Source organism: Salvelinus alpinus, chromosome 18, assembly GCF_045679555.1.
Source record: "Salvelinus alpinus chromosome 18, SLU_Salpinus.1, whole genome shotgun sequence".
NCBI classification, from domain to species: Eukaryota; Metazoa; Chordata; class Actinopteri; order Salmoniformes; family Salmonidae; genus Salvelinus; species Salvelinus alpinus.
The window spans coordinates 851,528-867,025 of NC_092103.1; the positions used below are offsets into that span (position 1 = coordinate 851,528).

Here is a 15,498-nt window from a genome sequence, read left to right on the forward strand (position 1 = left end):
GTAGTTTGAAATGTTTGGACAAAGCTTACAGGTAACTTTTGAGATATTTTGTAGTCACGTTGTGCAAGTTGGAACCGGTGTTTTTCTGGATCAAACGCGCCAAATAAATGGACATTTTGGATATATATATCGACGGAATTAATCGAACAAAAGGACCATTTGTGATGTTTATGGGACATATTGGAGTGCCAACAGAAGAAGCTCATCAAAGGTAAGGCATGAATTATATCTTTATTTCTGCGTTTTGTGTCGCGCCGGGAGGGTTGAAATATGATGGTCTGTGATTGTTAGCTGGGGTGCTATCCTCAGATAATAACATTGTTTGCTTTCGCCGTAAAGCATTTTTGAAATCTGACACGTTGGCTGGATTCACAACAAGTGTAGCTTTAATTTGGTATATTGAATGTGTGATTTCATGAAAGTTAAATTTTTATAGTAATTTATTTGAATTTGGCGCTCTGCATTTTCACTGGATGTTGGCCAGAAAGGACGCTACCGTCCCACATATCCCAGAGAGGTTAATTCGCTGGCGAGCTGACTTGAAAATGTAGCTAGCAACTGTCACCCAGTTAGCCCAGAACACTGAACAGATTGCCGATTGTGGCTTTCTCTGGGACGGACATGCTCACAATCCTAATATGCCAAATGTATTTTTTCTGTAGGAGAATTGTCAGAACCTTGACAGACCTCGATGTAGAAAAGAAAGGAACACTGTGCCACTTCACCGTATCACAAAATGTGAGTACTCATCTTTTGATAGGACTGACACAGTTGTTATAGTGCTGTGCAAAGTTGATATTCATAAACATATTACGTTTTTATTATGTGTATTTTACACATTGACATTTATGGGACTTGCGAGAGACGCAAAATGAATCAGAGGAGAGACAAGCAGCTGTCTCCACAGTGGCTGAGGTGAGTGTGACCTATATATATATATATATATAGCTAGTTCTGGATGCCCCAATTAAGTGAATATGTTTTTGTTAAGGTCTCTGATGTGGCCCACTGGTAGACTGGCATTATACATCATTGTATGTTATTACCAAAGTCAACTAGTATTTCTCCCGGTCTCTCTCTGTCTCTATTTCAATCTCTCTCTCGTTGTCTGTCTTTATTCATCTCTCTTTTTATACCCCCACCCCTTCTCTCTTTCTGCACCCCCATCTCATCTCACTCGCGAGAGCAGAGTGTATCCTTGATATGAGAACAGAAGGTCTCTGATGTGTCCCGTGGGTAGATTGGCATTATACATCATTGTATGTTATCCAAAACAGTTAAATACATTGTTATTACCACAGGATTAACTAGTCTCTCTCTCTATCTCTACCACCTCTGTGTTTAGAGGTTTTGTTAGGCATCCTGTCAGATAGGTAGTCTTTTCAAAGGTCTCTTTATGTGAGTTTTCCTGTTTATGCCTGGGGGTTCGAGGTCAACGCTCTCAGCCCTACACTTATTAGGGTCAATCTGACTGCAATGCATACGAAGGGTGGGGTGGTGTGTCTGAGTAGCAGAGCCCCTTTTACCTCCTTGGGGTGGTGATTAGTGTGTGTTTGTTTGGACCTCTGATGCAGTGGCAGCAACCGTCATAACAGACCACGTTAAACAGCAGACACGAATGCACACAGTAAGCCAAGGAATATTGATTTGATTTGACTAGTCAACATATCTTATTTGCTTATATGACCAGTTCCATCACTATACCCACAGAACTCTATTTCAGAGCAGAGATCTGGTATTTCTATGTTAGGTTAGCAGGCCTGGGGATGGAGGGGGGAGAGGGGAAGAGAGGTAGAGGGGATGTATAAGGAGAGAGGTGAAACAGCTTGGCTAACAGAGGGGAGGAGACAGACAATCAAACAAACAAACAACACTGGGGACAGGGAGATGAAATAGAGGCTTACCTGAGGACCACTCTTCCCTGGTGTGCCTAACTTCCCTGGTGGTCCTGGAGGGCCCTGGAAGAAAAAGCACACACACATTGTTTTGTTTTGTTTTAATGGGGAAAAAAAGATATACAGTACCAGTCAAAAGTTTGTGCACACCTACTCATTCAAAGGTTTTTCTTCATTTTTACATTGTAGAATAATAGTGATGACATCAAAACTATGAAAAAACACATGGAATCATGTAGCAACCAAAAAGTTTTTCAAAGTAGCCACCCTTTGTTTTGATGACAGCTTTGCACACTCTTGGCATTCTCTCAACCAGCTTCATGCGGAATGCTTTTCCAACTGTCTTGAAGGAGTTTACACATATGCTGAGCACTTGTTGGCCCCCACACCATCACACCTCCTCCTCCATGCTTCACGGTGGGAACCACACATACGGAAATTGTTTGTTCACCTACTCTGCGTCTCACAAAAACACGTCAGTTGGAACCAAAAGTCTAAAAGATTTCCAACGGTCTAATGTCCATTGCTTGTGTTTCTTGGCCCAAGCAAGTCTCGTCTTCTTATTGGTGTCCTTTTAGTAGTGGTTTCTTTGCAGCAAATCGACCATGAAGGCCTGATTCACGCAGTCTCCTCTGAACAGTTGATGTTGAGATGTGTCTGTTACTTTAACTCTATGAAGCATTTATTTGGGCTGCGATCTGAGGTGCAGTTAACTCTAATGAATTTATCCTCCTCATCAGAGGTAACTCTGGGTCTTCCTTTCCTGTGTCGGTCCTCATGAGAGCCAGTTTCTTCATAGTGCATTATTGTTTTTGCGACTTGAAATTTCTTGGAATTGTCCGGATTGACTGGCCATCATGTCTTAAAGTAATGATGGACTGATGTTTCTCTTTGCTTATTTGAGCTGTTCTAACCATAATATGGACTTGGTCTTTTACCAAATAGGGCTATCTTCGGTGTACCACCCCTACCTTGTCACAACTGATTGGCTCAAATGCATTAAGGAATGAAATTCCACAAATTAACTTTTAACAAGGCACACTTGTTAATTGAAAAGCGTTCCAGCTGACTACCTGTCAAGAGGTGAGTGCAGCTGGTGCATCGAAGTCAGGCAGAGGAGAGCAGAGATGAGTGGACAAAGCACTTTACTAAGGCAATCAATTGCACAGAACGCAACTGCGTCACAAAACAAATGCCCAACGAACCAGTGAGGCAGCACAAAGTACAAAAACACAAGTACAAAGTACAGGCTGCCACAAAGCACGGGTAATAAAATAAACCCGGCGCAAACCAGCCGGAAGCGTGCCAACCTCAACAATAAACAATCCCACACAAAGATATGGGGGGAACAGAGGGTTAAATACACAACAAATAATAAATGAGGGAAATGGAAACCAGGTGTGTAGGAAAACAAGACAAAACAAATGGAAAATGAAAAGTGGATCGACGATGGCTAGAAGAACGTTGACGCTGACCGCCGAACGCCGCCCGAACAAGGAGAGGAAACGACTTCGGTGGAAGTCGTGACATACACCTTATTTCTGATCAATTTGATGTTATTTTAATGGACAACAAATGTGCTTTTCTTTCAAAAGCAAGGACATTTCTAAGTGACCCCAAACTTTTGAATGGTAGTGTATGTAAAACATCGGACAGACACCCATCCAGTGCATTCTGAAAATATTCACACCTCTGGACTTTTTCCACATTTTGTTATGTTACAGCCTTATTCAAAAATGTATTAAATAAACACCATACACCATAATGACAAAGCGAAAATCATTATTTAATTTTTTTCCAAAAGTATTAAAAAAAACTGACGTTATTTACATAAGTATTTCATATACTTTGCTATGAGACTTGAATTTCAGCTCAGGTGCATCCTGTTTCCATTGATCATCCTTGAGATGTTTCTACAACTTTATTGGAGTCCACATGTGATAAATTCAATTGATTGGACATGATTTGGAAAGGCACACACCTGTCTATATAAGGTCCCACAGTTGACATTGCATGTCAAGAGCAAAAACCAAGCGAGGACGTCGAAATAATTGTCCGTAGTGCTCCGAGACAGGATTGTGTCGAGGCACAGATCTGGGAAAGGGTACCAAAAAAATTTCTGCAGCATTGAAGGTCCCCAAGAACACAGTGGCCTCCATCATTCTTGAATGGAAGATGTTTAGAACAACCAAGACTCTTCCAAGAGCTGGCCGCCCGGCCAAACTGAGCAATCGGGGGAGAAGGGCCTTGATCAGGTGGGTGACCAAGAACCCGATGGTCACTCTGAAAGAGCTCTACTCTTTGGAGATGGGAGAACCTTCCAGAAGGACAACCATCTGTGCAGCACTCCACCAACCAGGCCTTTATGGTAGAGTGGCCAGACGGAAGCCACTCCTCAGTAAAAGGCACATCACAGCCCGCTTGGACGGCCCCAGGGAGACTCTCAGACCATGAGAAACAAGATTGTCTGGTCTGATGATACCAAGATTGAACACTGTGGCCTGAATGCAAAGCGTCACATCTGATGGAAAACCTGGTACCATCCCTACGATGAAGCATGGTGGTGGCAGCATCATGCTGTGGGAATGCTTTTCAGCGGGAGACTAGTCAGGTTCGAGGCAAAGATGAACGTAGCAAAGTACAGAGACATCCTTGATGAAAACCTGCTCGAGTGCTCAGGACCTCAGACTGGGGCGAAGGTTCACATTCCAACAAGACAACGACCCTAAGCACACGGCCAAGACAACGCAGGAGTGGCTTAGGGACAAGTCTCTGAATGTCCTTGAGTGTCCCAACCAGAGCCCGGACTTGAACCCGATCAAACATCTCTGGAAAGACCTGAAAATAGCTGTGCAGTGACACTCCCCGTCCAACCTGACAGAGCTTGAGAGGATCTGCAGAGAAGAATGTGAGAAACTCCCCAAATACAGGTGTACCAAGCTTGTAGCGTCATACCCAAGAAGACTCGAGACTATAATCGCTGCCAAAGGTGCGTCAACCCAGTAGAGTAAAAGGTCTGAATCCTTATGTAAATGTGATATTTTAAGTTTTTTCTTTTTAATCAATTTGCAAACATTTCTAAAAACCTGTTTTTGCTTTGTCATTATGGGGTATTGTGTGTAGATTGAGGGGGGGGAAACAATTTAATACATTTTAGAACAAGGCTGCAATGTAACAAATGTGTATATGGTCAAGGGGTTTAAATACTTTCCGAAGGCACTGTACGTACTCACTGTGAGTCATTTTGTTCAATGTGTGTGATCTTATGTTTAGCAGATGTAGTTAAAACATGTGAAATCAGCTCAGTTCTGTATGGGAGAAATTCTGCTTGGGAAATATCCTGTGCCTGTGTTGTTATCATAATGATTAGCAGCGCTAGTTCAAACATCTGAAAACAGACACCGTGGTGTGTATGTGCTAGAGAGATTGAGATGTTTATTAAATCAGTTCTTTTGAGTGAACATTAAACTCAAAAAGGAGCCCATGGAGATGTTTTAAGATTGCTTGCAAGGTATTCAAAAGAATTCGCCATCGGCTTGTAGGTGTTGGAGGAGGATGGCGTTGGGGAAAGCACAGAGACAGAGCTGAGCCCCGACAGATGGTTCATCGCCCCTTGGTACATCTTCTTCCTGGCCTGGTTCATACCGTCCCCTGGTCTTCTCACCAACATCCAGCGCTCCAAGGCGCACCTTCACTCTCTGCCCTGTCACTCCATCTACCTCTGTATATCTATATTTACTGTAGGGTGCCACGTGTGATGGCAGCATCCTGGAAAGACACTCTACCAGCTGGTGTGAGGAAGTACTCCTTGAGGTTGTTGGGCACGTCTATAGCAACTCTGGTTGCCGTCATGTTCCTTGGGTCCAGGAAGCTGGTGTCCTCTTGTACCACCTGCCTTCACTCTCCTGGTCACAGGTCCCCAATGGGTGTGGAGTGGTCAACAAACGTGGGGTGGGTGTCCCATTGTGATGACTCTGTTGTCTGTGATGCAAAGGCAGTTGTGGAGGGCCACGCATGCCTTCACAATGGTCTCAGCTTTTTCTGGACCAACCTCATGGGCTCGGCCCAGGATCCTTGCAGCAAGGAATCCAAAGGAGTTCTCTAAAACTGGCTAAAACTCTACTCTGGCTCCCCCTAGTGGATATCCACTACACACGGCTCCTCTTGCTTGGTAAAATACTCTGGTTCCCCCTAGTGGATATACACTACACAAGGCTCCTCTTGTTTGGTAAGCTACTCTGGATCCCCCTAGTGGATATACATTACACAAGGCTCATCATGCTTGGTAAGCTACTCTGGCTCCCCCTAGCGGACATACACTACACAAGGCTCATCTTGCTTGGTAAGCTACTCTGGCTCCCCCTAGTGGATATACATTACACAAGGCTCATCATGCTTGGTAAGCTACTCTGGCTCCCCCTAGTGGATAAACACTACACAAGGCTAATTTTGCTTAGTAAGCTACTCTGGCTCCCCCTAGTGGATATCCACTACACAAGGCTCCTCTTGCTTGGTAAAATACTCTGGTTCCCCCTAGTGGATATACACTACACAAGGCTAATTTTGCTTGGTAAGCTACTCTGGCTCCCCCTAGTGGATAGACACTACTCAAGTCAGACTTGCTCCACTCTGGGTGGAGCTCAACAATGATGTGGACAAAAGTGCATTCTGCCCCCAAAAATCCAGCTCCGCCCATGCACGCACGTCGATCGACGGAGTGAACCTTGCAGTGACCTTTAGCCTGCAGTGGCACTATGACTCCAGCTAGCTTGCCCCACTACCCCAAAGCTAAACCCTAGCAGCGTTTCACTTCAAACAAGGACACTGACATGCTTTGTACTCTGTACGTACCAATAGATTTACATTTGATGTTGTTGTGTTTTGAAAAGCAGAAGAGGACAGTAAAGACAAACTGAGAAAAATAAGAGACATTTGAACAAAGAAACTTTGTGAACCACGTCCATAATGTTCTCTCTCCATCTCAGTCTCTCTTTCTCTCTTTTGTCTTCAGTCATCCTCCTTTCTCCCCCCACTTTCCACTGTAGACATCTGGTCATATATACACTGAAGGTTCTCTGATCACAGACCCAGCCCTCCCCCTCTCCACTGAAAAGGGGGGGAACCTTCTCTACCTGGGCTGGCAGAGCTTTGATGAGTCTGTGTTTCCCCCATATTCCCTCAGCGGAACGTCACTGAGCCTCGATTGTTCACAGTGAGGCGGGTTGGAGGGATAGAGGTCTGTAATCAGACTGGAATAGAGTCTGGGAGAGAGCGTAAGAGGGGAAGGGGGTAGGTTGAGGAAGAGAGGGCTCACATATGCGCCACTTTCACCAATCCAGTTCAATAACTCAACCTGGCACACACTTCCACCTCGCACATACTCACTCACGCACACATGAAAACACATATGTACACTGCCTTTGTGCGCTAAATACAATCTCTTATGCATCCCCAGTCGGTAGGAAAGAGTATTAAGAGGCTCTTACCGCAAGGCCTGGTTCACCCTTTCGCCCTTGAGGTCCTGGCAATAGTAGAGAAAAATGAGTTGGCTCCACATCGTACGTCTGCCACCAGCCCGTGGTGGGGAGGTTAAAGGGTGCATAGGTGGGTTTGGTGGGCCGTTGGGTGACAGGTGCATTGGTGGCTTTGGATAGCTTTGGATTGGCAGGTGCATTGGTGGCTTTGAATTGGCGGGTGGCTGTGACTTTAGGCTGGGCTATTGTCTTTTTGGCTGCTGTAGACTGTGGTTTCTGTGGTAGTTTCTTTGGCCCGGGGCTGACTGCCCCCTGGGCTAGAAGGGCAGAGTCTGGCTTCTTCTTGGTAGGCTTGGCCGCAGCAGTGACAGAGAGTTTCTGCTTTGCCTCCAGCCCCAAGGTGGTCTTCTTGGGGCTGCTGCTGCGAGAGGTGGGGTTGGCTAGGATGGGCTTGGGAGGGGTGGGCTTGAAATTGGCAGGCTTAACAGGGGTGGGCTTGACATTGGCGGGCTTGATATGGGTGGGCTTGGGGGATTTCTGAGTGATGGTGTAGGTTTTGGGGGAGGAGGGAGGGGCAACTCCATTCCTGAGTGGTGCTGTAATGGTCTCGCTCTGAGCCTTGGTCGGGAAGGCTAGCCCAGGCCGTGTCGTGAGTAGCATCACAGTACCAGGCAGGGGAGAAGGAGTGGTCCTAGGGGTGGGCTTTAGCAGGATGGCCGGCACCACATATCTAACAGCAGAGGCAGCCGCAGTGGCGCTCCTTGCTAGGTTCATGACCATGGGCTTCCTGTTCAGCTCGGAGGGAGCTGGCGGAGCCAGGCTGGCCGTGATGTTGGGGTCTCGGGTTAAGAGGGGAAGGAGGGGCGCTATGTTTGGCCTGTAGGTGTCACCCTCCCTGCACTGTTTCTTAATGTACCTGCAGTAGTTGTGAGCTGCCTGGGAAGAGGGGATCAGGTCAAACTGGCAAATGGCACCCTCGAACTGCACCGAGCCCTGGCCCATCTTCCCGAGCAGGAAGGAGCTCTCAGGGTCCAGGCCTTCTCTGTCGCCCGAAGTCAAGTCTGCGTGAACGCTCTGCTTCCCACAGGCAGAGTACAGAGTCACCCTCTGGTCACGGATGTCCAGAGCCAGGTGGTGCCACTGGCCATCGTGGAGGTCGTAGTGGAGTGGGACGGCGCTATTGGGCCCTGTGTGGAGGACAAGCTGCCCCGGGGCCAGCTGCAGGCCCAGCAGGAGCTGGCGGCGGCCGGTGAGCACGGTGAAGAGGAAGGCGTTGTTGACACGGTGGGAACGCACACTCAGAAGCAGCGCCAGGTTGGGCCAGTAGGACGGTGGTATGACTGAGCGGGCAGGGGCCTCCACACGTGCCTGCTGGGTGAGGATGACTCCCGATCGGAACGGAATGACCCCCGGACGGATGGAGCTTGATGTCTTCTCTCCCTTGAGCCCCAGCCTCTGGAGGATGTCCACATCTGCAAGAGAGCAGGACAGGTGTATGATTAGAGTGGCCACGCACACGCACACAGACTGAAGGAAGAATGGCACTGGGAGTAACCGTTTTACGGGCTGCTGACCAGTTATACTATTTTGTGTTTTTTTTGCGCTGATTTTAACTGTTTTTGTACATAATGTTTCCGCCATCGTTTCCTATGACCGAAATGATCTTCTGGACCTCAGAACAGTGATCACTAACCTTGATTTGGAGGAAGAATTCTACTTCAATAACTCAGCTGCGCAGAACATACCGCTGACCTGAGACCAGGTCCTAATCCAAGACACCCGGAAGAGGAAAAGCAATATATAGAGGCCGACTTGGGGGCACCCTGATGAAACTACGGCGGCGATTAAATAAAATGCCTCTACCCTCTGTTCTATTGGCGAATGTACAATTACTGGAGAACAAACTAGACGGGATCTGTTTGAGACTGTCTTATAAATGGGACCGTAATATCCTATGCTTCACGGAGTAGTGGCTGTACGAGAACATGCTTAATATAAATCTAGCTGTTTTTCTATGCATCGACAGAACAGAATGGCAGCGTCTCATCAACTAAAGGGCGGGAGTGTGAGTCTCTGAACAACAGCTGGTGCGCAATCTCTAATATTAAGGAAATCTCAATAGTAGACCATACTATTTACCAAGAGTTTATCTATATTTTTCGTAGCTGTCTACTTACCACCACAAACCGATGCTGGCACTATGACTGCACTCAACAAACTAAACTCAGCAAAAAAAGAAACCCTTATTTCCTGCAAGACAGCGAAGAGCCCGGATCTCAATCCCATTGAGCACGTCTGGGACCTGTTGGATCGGAGGGTGAGGGCTAGGGCCATTCCCCCCAGAAATGTCCGGGAACTTGTAGGTGCCTTGGTGGAAGGGTGGGGTAACATCTCACAGCAAGAACTGGCAAATTTGGCACAGTCCATGAGGAGGAGATGCACTGCAGGTATTAATGCAGCTGGTGGCCACACCAGATACGGACTGTTTCTTTTGATTTTGACCCCCCCTTTGTTCAGGGACACATTATTTAATTTCTGTTAGTCACATGTCTGTGGAACTTTGTCTCAGTTGAATCTTGTTACGTTCATACAAATATTTACACATGTTAAGTTTACTGAAAATAAATGCAGTTGACAGTGAGAGGACGTTTCTTTTTTTGCTGAGTTATATATATATATATATATCAGAACATTAACCGTGTGTAAGTAGATACAGTGGGGAGAACAAGTATTTGATACACTGCCGATTTCGCAGGTTTTCCTACTTACAAAGCATATAGAGGTCTGTAATTTTTATCATAGGTACACTTCAACTGTGAGAGACGGAATCTAAAACAAAAATCCAGAAAATCACATTGTATGATTTTTAAGTAATGAATTTGCATTTTATTGCATGACATAAGTATTTGATACATCAGAAAAGCAGAACTTAATATTTGGTACAGAAACCTTTGTTTGCAATTACAGAGATCATACGTTTCCTGTAGTTCTTGACCAGGTTTGCACACACTGCAGCAGGGATTTTGGCCCACTCCTCTATACAGACCTTCTCCAGATCCTTCAGGTTTTGGGGCTGTCGCTGGGCAATACGGACTTTCAGCTCCCTCCAAAGATTTTCTATTGGGTTCAGGTCTGGAGACTGGCTAGGCCACTCCAGGACCTTGAGATGCTTCTTACGGAGCCACTCCTTAGTTGCCCTGGCTGTGTGTTTCGGGTCGTTGTCATGCTGGAAGACCCAGCCACGACCCATCTTCAATGCTCTTACTGAGGGAAGGAGGTTGTTGGCCAAGATCTCGCGATACATGGCCCCATCCATCCTCCCCTCAATACGGTGCAGTCATCCTGTCCCCTTTGCAGAAAAGCATCCCCAAAGAATGATGTTTCCACCTCCATGCTTCACGGTTGGGATGGTGTTCTTGGGGTTGTACTCATCCTTCTTCTTCCTCCAAACACCGCGAGGGGAGTTTAGACCAAAAAGCTCTATTTTTGTCTCATCAGACCACATGACCTTCTCCCATTCCTCCTCTGGATCATCCAGATGGTCATTGGCAAACTTCAGACGGGCCTGGACATGTGCTGGCTTGAGCAGGGGGACCTTGCGTGCGCTGCAGGATTTTAATCCATGACGGCGTAGTGTGTTACTAATGGTTTTCTTTGAGACTGTGGTCCCAGCTCTCTTCAGGTCATTGACCAGGTCCTGCCGTGTAGTTCTGGGCTGATCCCTCACCTTCCTCATGATCATTGATGTCCCACGAGGTGAGATCTTGCATGGAGCCCCAGACCGAGGGTGATTGACCGTCAACTTGAACTTCTTCCATTTTCGAATAATTGCGCCAACAGTTGTTGCCTTCTCACCAAGCTGCTTGCCTATTGTCCTGTAGCCCATCCCAGCCTTGTGCAGGTCTACAATTTTATCCTGATGTCCTTACACAGCTCTCTGGTCTTGGCCATTGTGGAGAGGTTGAAGTCTGTTTGATTGAGTGTGTGGACAGGTGTCTTTTATACAGGTAACGAGTTCAAACAGGTGCAGTTAATACAGGTAATGAGTGGAGAACAGGAGGGCTTCTTAAAGAAAAACTAACAGGTTTGTGAGAGCCGGAATTCTTACTGGTTGGTAGGTGTTCAAATACTTATGTCATGCAATAAAATGCAAATTAATTACTTAAAAGTCATACAATGTGATTTTCTGGATTTTTGTTTTAGATTCCGTCTCTCACAGTTGAAGTGTACCTATGATAAAAATTACAGACCTCTACATGCTTTGTAAGTAGGAAAACCTGCAAAATCGGCAGTGTATCAAATACTTGTTCTCCCCACTGTACGTGTGTAGGTAGATGTGGAAATATAGATACAAATGATTTGTTGCAAGTTGGGGGGGGTTCACATTAGCTCAACTTGGGGAGGGGGGTTTCACTCCTAACTCAGCTATTAGACAATTCTTTAGTAAAGGTTGAATAGTCTATTGTTCAGCTAATAGCCCATCCTGCTACGCTTGTGAAAAACAAATAATAATACTTTTCCCCCTTTCCATATGTTAAAGATTCCAATTGATAGTGTTTTTAGCCACAATCGGCCCCAACCCCAATTAAAACATTTGGGTACAGTCGATAGCATGCGCGACTTCAGGCTAGAATGTTGAGGGTTCGAAACCTGCTTCCTGCTTGTTTCATTACATTATTATGCCGGTCTCAGAGCAAATAGCCTAGATTGTTACTCCCATCTCATTCCTGCTATCTTCCACGCATCATTCTCCACCTGAGTGGCTCGCTTGTGGGTGTGCTGGCAGGATGTACTGTTTTTTATTCTGTATATATGAATTACAAATCAACCTTTACTTAAATCATGTTCCATCTATTGCATAGTTACAATGTGTAATCATTGATGTCCCAGGAGCAGAAGTGGTAAACACTGTTGTGTTTAAGTGTATAATTGTAATACATACATGCAGACACAGCATCATTCAAATAATGGAGTTTGATACACCTGGTATTGGATATATGAGTGAAAAAAAAACTTGCTAAATAGCGATTTTCGTAAATTAACTTTATAACAAAAAAATCTGCACAATCGTTTGTCTCTACATTAACTACCATATTCCTCTCAATTGTACATTTTTGCTTGACTCGTTATGACGTTATAATTACTTAAATTAGTTTCCACCGTAATGTTTTGTCAGTCATCTTTGCTGAAGAAAGTCACCAGGGAGCGGTGGCTCACGTCAAATTCATCATTGGAACCACTCGATATGATTGGTCATATAAACACCTTGGGACCCAAATGCATAATAAGTGCTCTAACTCCCCCTTGTGGTGGTCTGGAGCAATGAAGCTGTCTAAGTCCCGCGGTGTAAGCTCGCAACTTTAAAAGGAGGAACCACTGTAAGACCAAATCGCCATAGCAGAGCTAGTTAGGCTCGTTTTATGTTATCCACAGCGCTGGTGACTGCAACTGTGCTACTGGCACAAATTTCCGCTTTTTTACCAACGTTTACTGACACTGGCAATATTCAACGGATGTTGAGTGTTCGTAAATTTGTCAGTTATTCTGCGCTTTGGCACACTCAGACGAGAGTGCTCTGAAATCGGAGAAGATAGCCAGAGCGAATTTACCAGCTACGTCTATCAACAGTTGTCGCAGTGAAATTCTATTGAAATGGTTACTTGGATAGTGGAGTCTTTAGTTAAGACATGTAGTTAGCTAGCTAGGTAAACAATGAACTATAATCTCAACTCATGACATTACTACCCTGCATGAATCTGCAGGTAGCTAACCAACCAGGTTAAATGTTAGCTAGCTAACGTTAGGCTATAAGTATCAAAGCAAATGACTCTGAGATACAAATAATAACATCATACACATAACGTTAGCTAGTGAACAAACCAGCTAACAGTACACTTCAGCGTGAAATGAAAACAACTTTCTGTCAAAATAGAAACGTGTAATATCTGAAAATGTATGCTTCTCCCTGTCACGGATGCCATGGTTGCCCTTATTTATTATTAATGCAGGCAAACTTATATCAGTTTAACCAAATTTTGGCCAGGATGTCACATCTGCAACCAGAGGGGAAAAAAACTCTACACCACCTTTACACCACACACAGAGATACGGAAGTGGTCAGATGACGTGGATGCTACGCTATAGGACTGTTTTGCTAGCACAGACTGGAATATGTTCTGGGATTCATTTAATGGCATTGAGGAGTATACCACCTCAGTCTTTGGCTTCATCAATAAGTGCATCGACGACGTTGTCCCCACAGTGACCGTACGTACATATCCCAACCAGAAGCCATGGATTACAGGAAACATCCGCATCGAGCTAAAGGCTTGAGCTGCCGCTTTCAAGGAGCGGGTCACTAATCCAGACCCTTATAAGAAATCCCGCTATGCCCTCAGATGAATCATCAAATAAGCAAAGCGTCAATACAGGATTAAGATTGAATCCTACTACACTGGCTCTGACGCTCGTCAGATGTGGCAGGGCTTGAAAACTATTACGGACTACAAAAGGGAAACCCAGACGCGAGCTGCCCAATGATGCGAGCATACCAGACGAGCTCAATTACTTTTATGCTCGCTTTGAGGCAAGCAACACTGAAACATGCATGAGAGCACCAGCTGTTCTGGATGACTGTGTGATAACGCTCTCGGTAGCCGATGTGAGCAAGACGTTAAAACAGGGCAACATTCACAAAGCCGCGGGGCCAGACGGATTACCAGGACAAGTACTCAAAGCATGCGTGGACCAACTGGCAAGTGTCTTCACTGACATTTTCAACCTCTTCCTGACCGGGTTTGTAATACCTACTGTCAGGTTTTGGCCAGGACTGTTCTGGTTTTTTGTCACTAGATTTCCCCATTGCACCTTTTTTGTACCTTTTGTTTTTCCCTTGCTCTAATTATTGTTTGCACCTGTATGTCGTTCCCTTGTTAGTATTTAATCCCTGTGTGTTCCTCAGTTCCTTGCTCAGTGTTTGTATGTTAGCACCCAGCCCCAGCCCAAGCCTTGTTGTGAACATATATTTTTCTCTTGTTGGATTTTCCAGAGGTTCTCTGGTTTTGTTCTTTTGTATTTTGGATTAGTCTTTTAAGGTTTGTTTTTCCCTTGCTGTTTTTACCACTTTGTGGATTTCTTTGTATTTTGGAAGATATCTATTTTTTATTAAACCACCATCTCTAGTACTGCTGTGTCTGCCTCATCTTCTGGGTTCTGCCGATTTAGTGACTGTTTCTCGCACCGGGTCCTGACACCTACATGTTTCAAGCAGACCATCATAGTCCCTGTGCCCAAGGAAGCGAAGGTAACCTGACTAAATTATTACCACCCCGTAGCACTCATGTCGGTAGCCATGAAGTGCTTTGAAAGGCTGGTCATGACTCACATCAACAGCATCCTCCCGAATACCCTAGACCCACTCCAATTCGCATACCGCCAAATAGATCCACATATGATGCAATCTCAATCACACTCCACACTGCCCTTTCCCACCTGGACAAAAGGAACACCTATGTGAGAATGCTGTTCATTGACTACAGCTCAGTGTTCAACACCATAGTGCACACGAAGCTCGAAACTAAGCTGAGGACCCTGGGACTAAACACCTCCCTCTGCAACTGGATCCTGGACTTACTGATGGGCCGCCACCAGGTGGTAAGGTTAGGCAACAACACGTCTGCCACGCTGATCCTCAACACTGGGGCCCCTCAGGGGTGTGTACTTAGTCCCCTCCTGTACTCCCTGTTCACCTACGACTGCGTGGCCAAACAACTCCAACTCCATCATTAAGTTTGCTGACGACACAACAGTGGTAGGCCTGATCACCGACAACGATGACACAGCCTATAGGGAGGAGTTCAGAGAACTGTCAGTGTGGTACCAGGACAACAACTTATCCCTCAATGTGAGCAAGACAAAGGAGTTGATCGTAGACTACAGGAAACGGCGGGCCGAACGGGCCCCCATTAACATCGACAGGGCTTTAGTGGAGCGGGTCGAGAGTTTCCAGTTCCTTACTGTCCACATCACTAACGAACTATTATGGTCCAAACACAAAAAGACAGTCGTGAAGAGGGACAAAACCTTTTCCCGCTCAGGATACTGAAAAGATTTGGCATGGGTTCCCAGAT

The 15,498-nt window shown here is 45.6% G+C and overlaps 1 protein-coding gene across 1 annotated transcript in view; it reads right to left on the minus strand.

Annotated features, from left to right (window-relative positions):
- LOC139544466 (collagen alpha-1(XXVII) chain B-like) overlaps window positions 1-15,498 on the minus strand; it is a 205,405-nt gene that overhangs the window by 178,024 nt on the left and 11,883 nt on the right. The window contains exons 3-4 of the mRNA XM_071351593.1: window positions 7,382-8,841; window positions 1,905-1,958 (exon numbers count right to left, since the gene is read on the minus strand). Coding sequence (XP_071207694.1) covers window positions 1,905-1,958; window positions 7,382-8,841 — 1,514 coding nt within the window. The remainder of the gene's footprint in view (window positions 1-1,904; window positions 1,959-7,381; window positions 8,842-15,498) is intronic.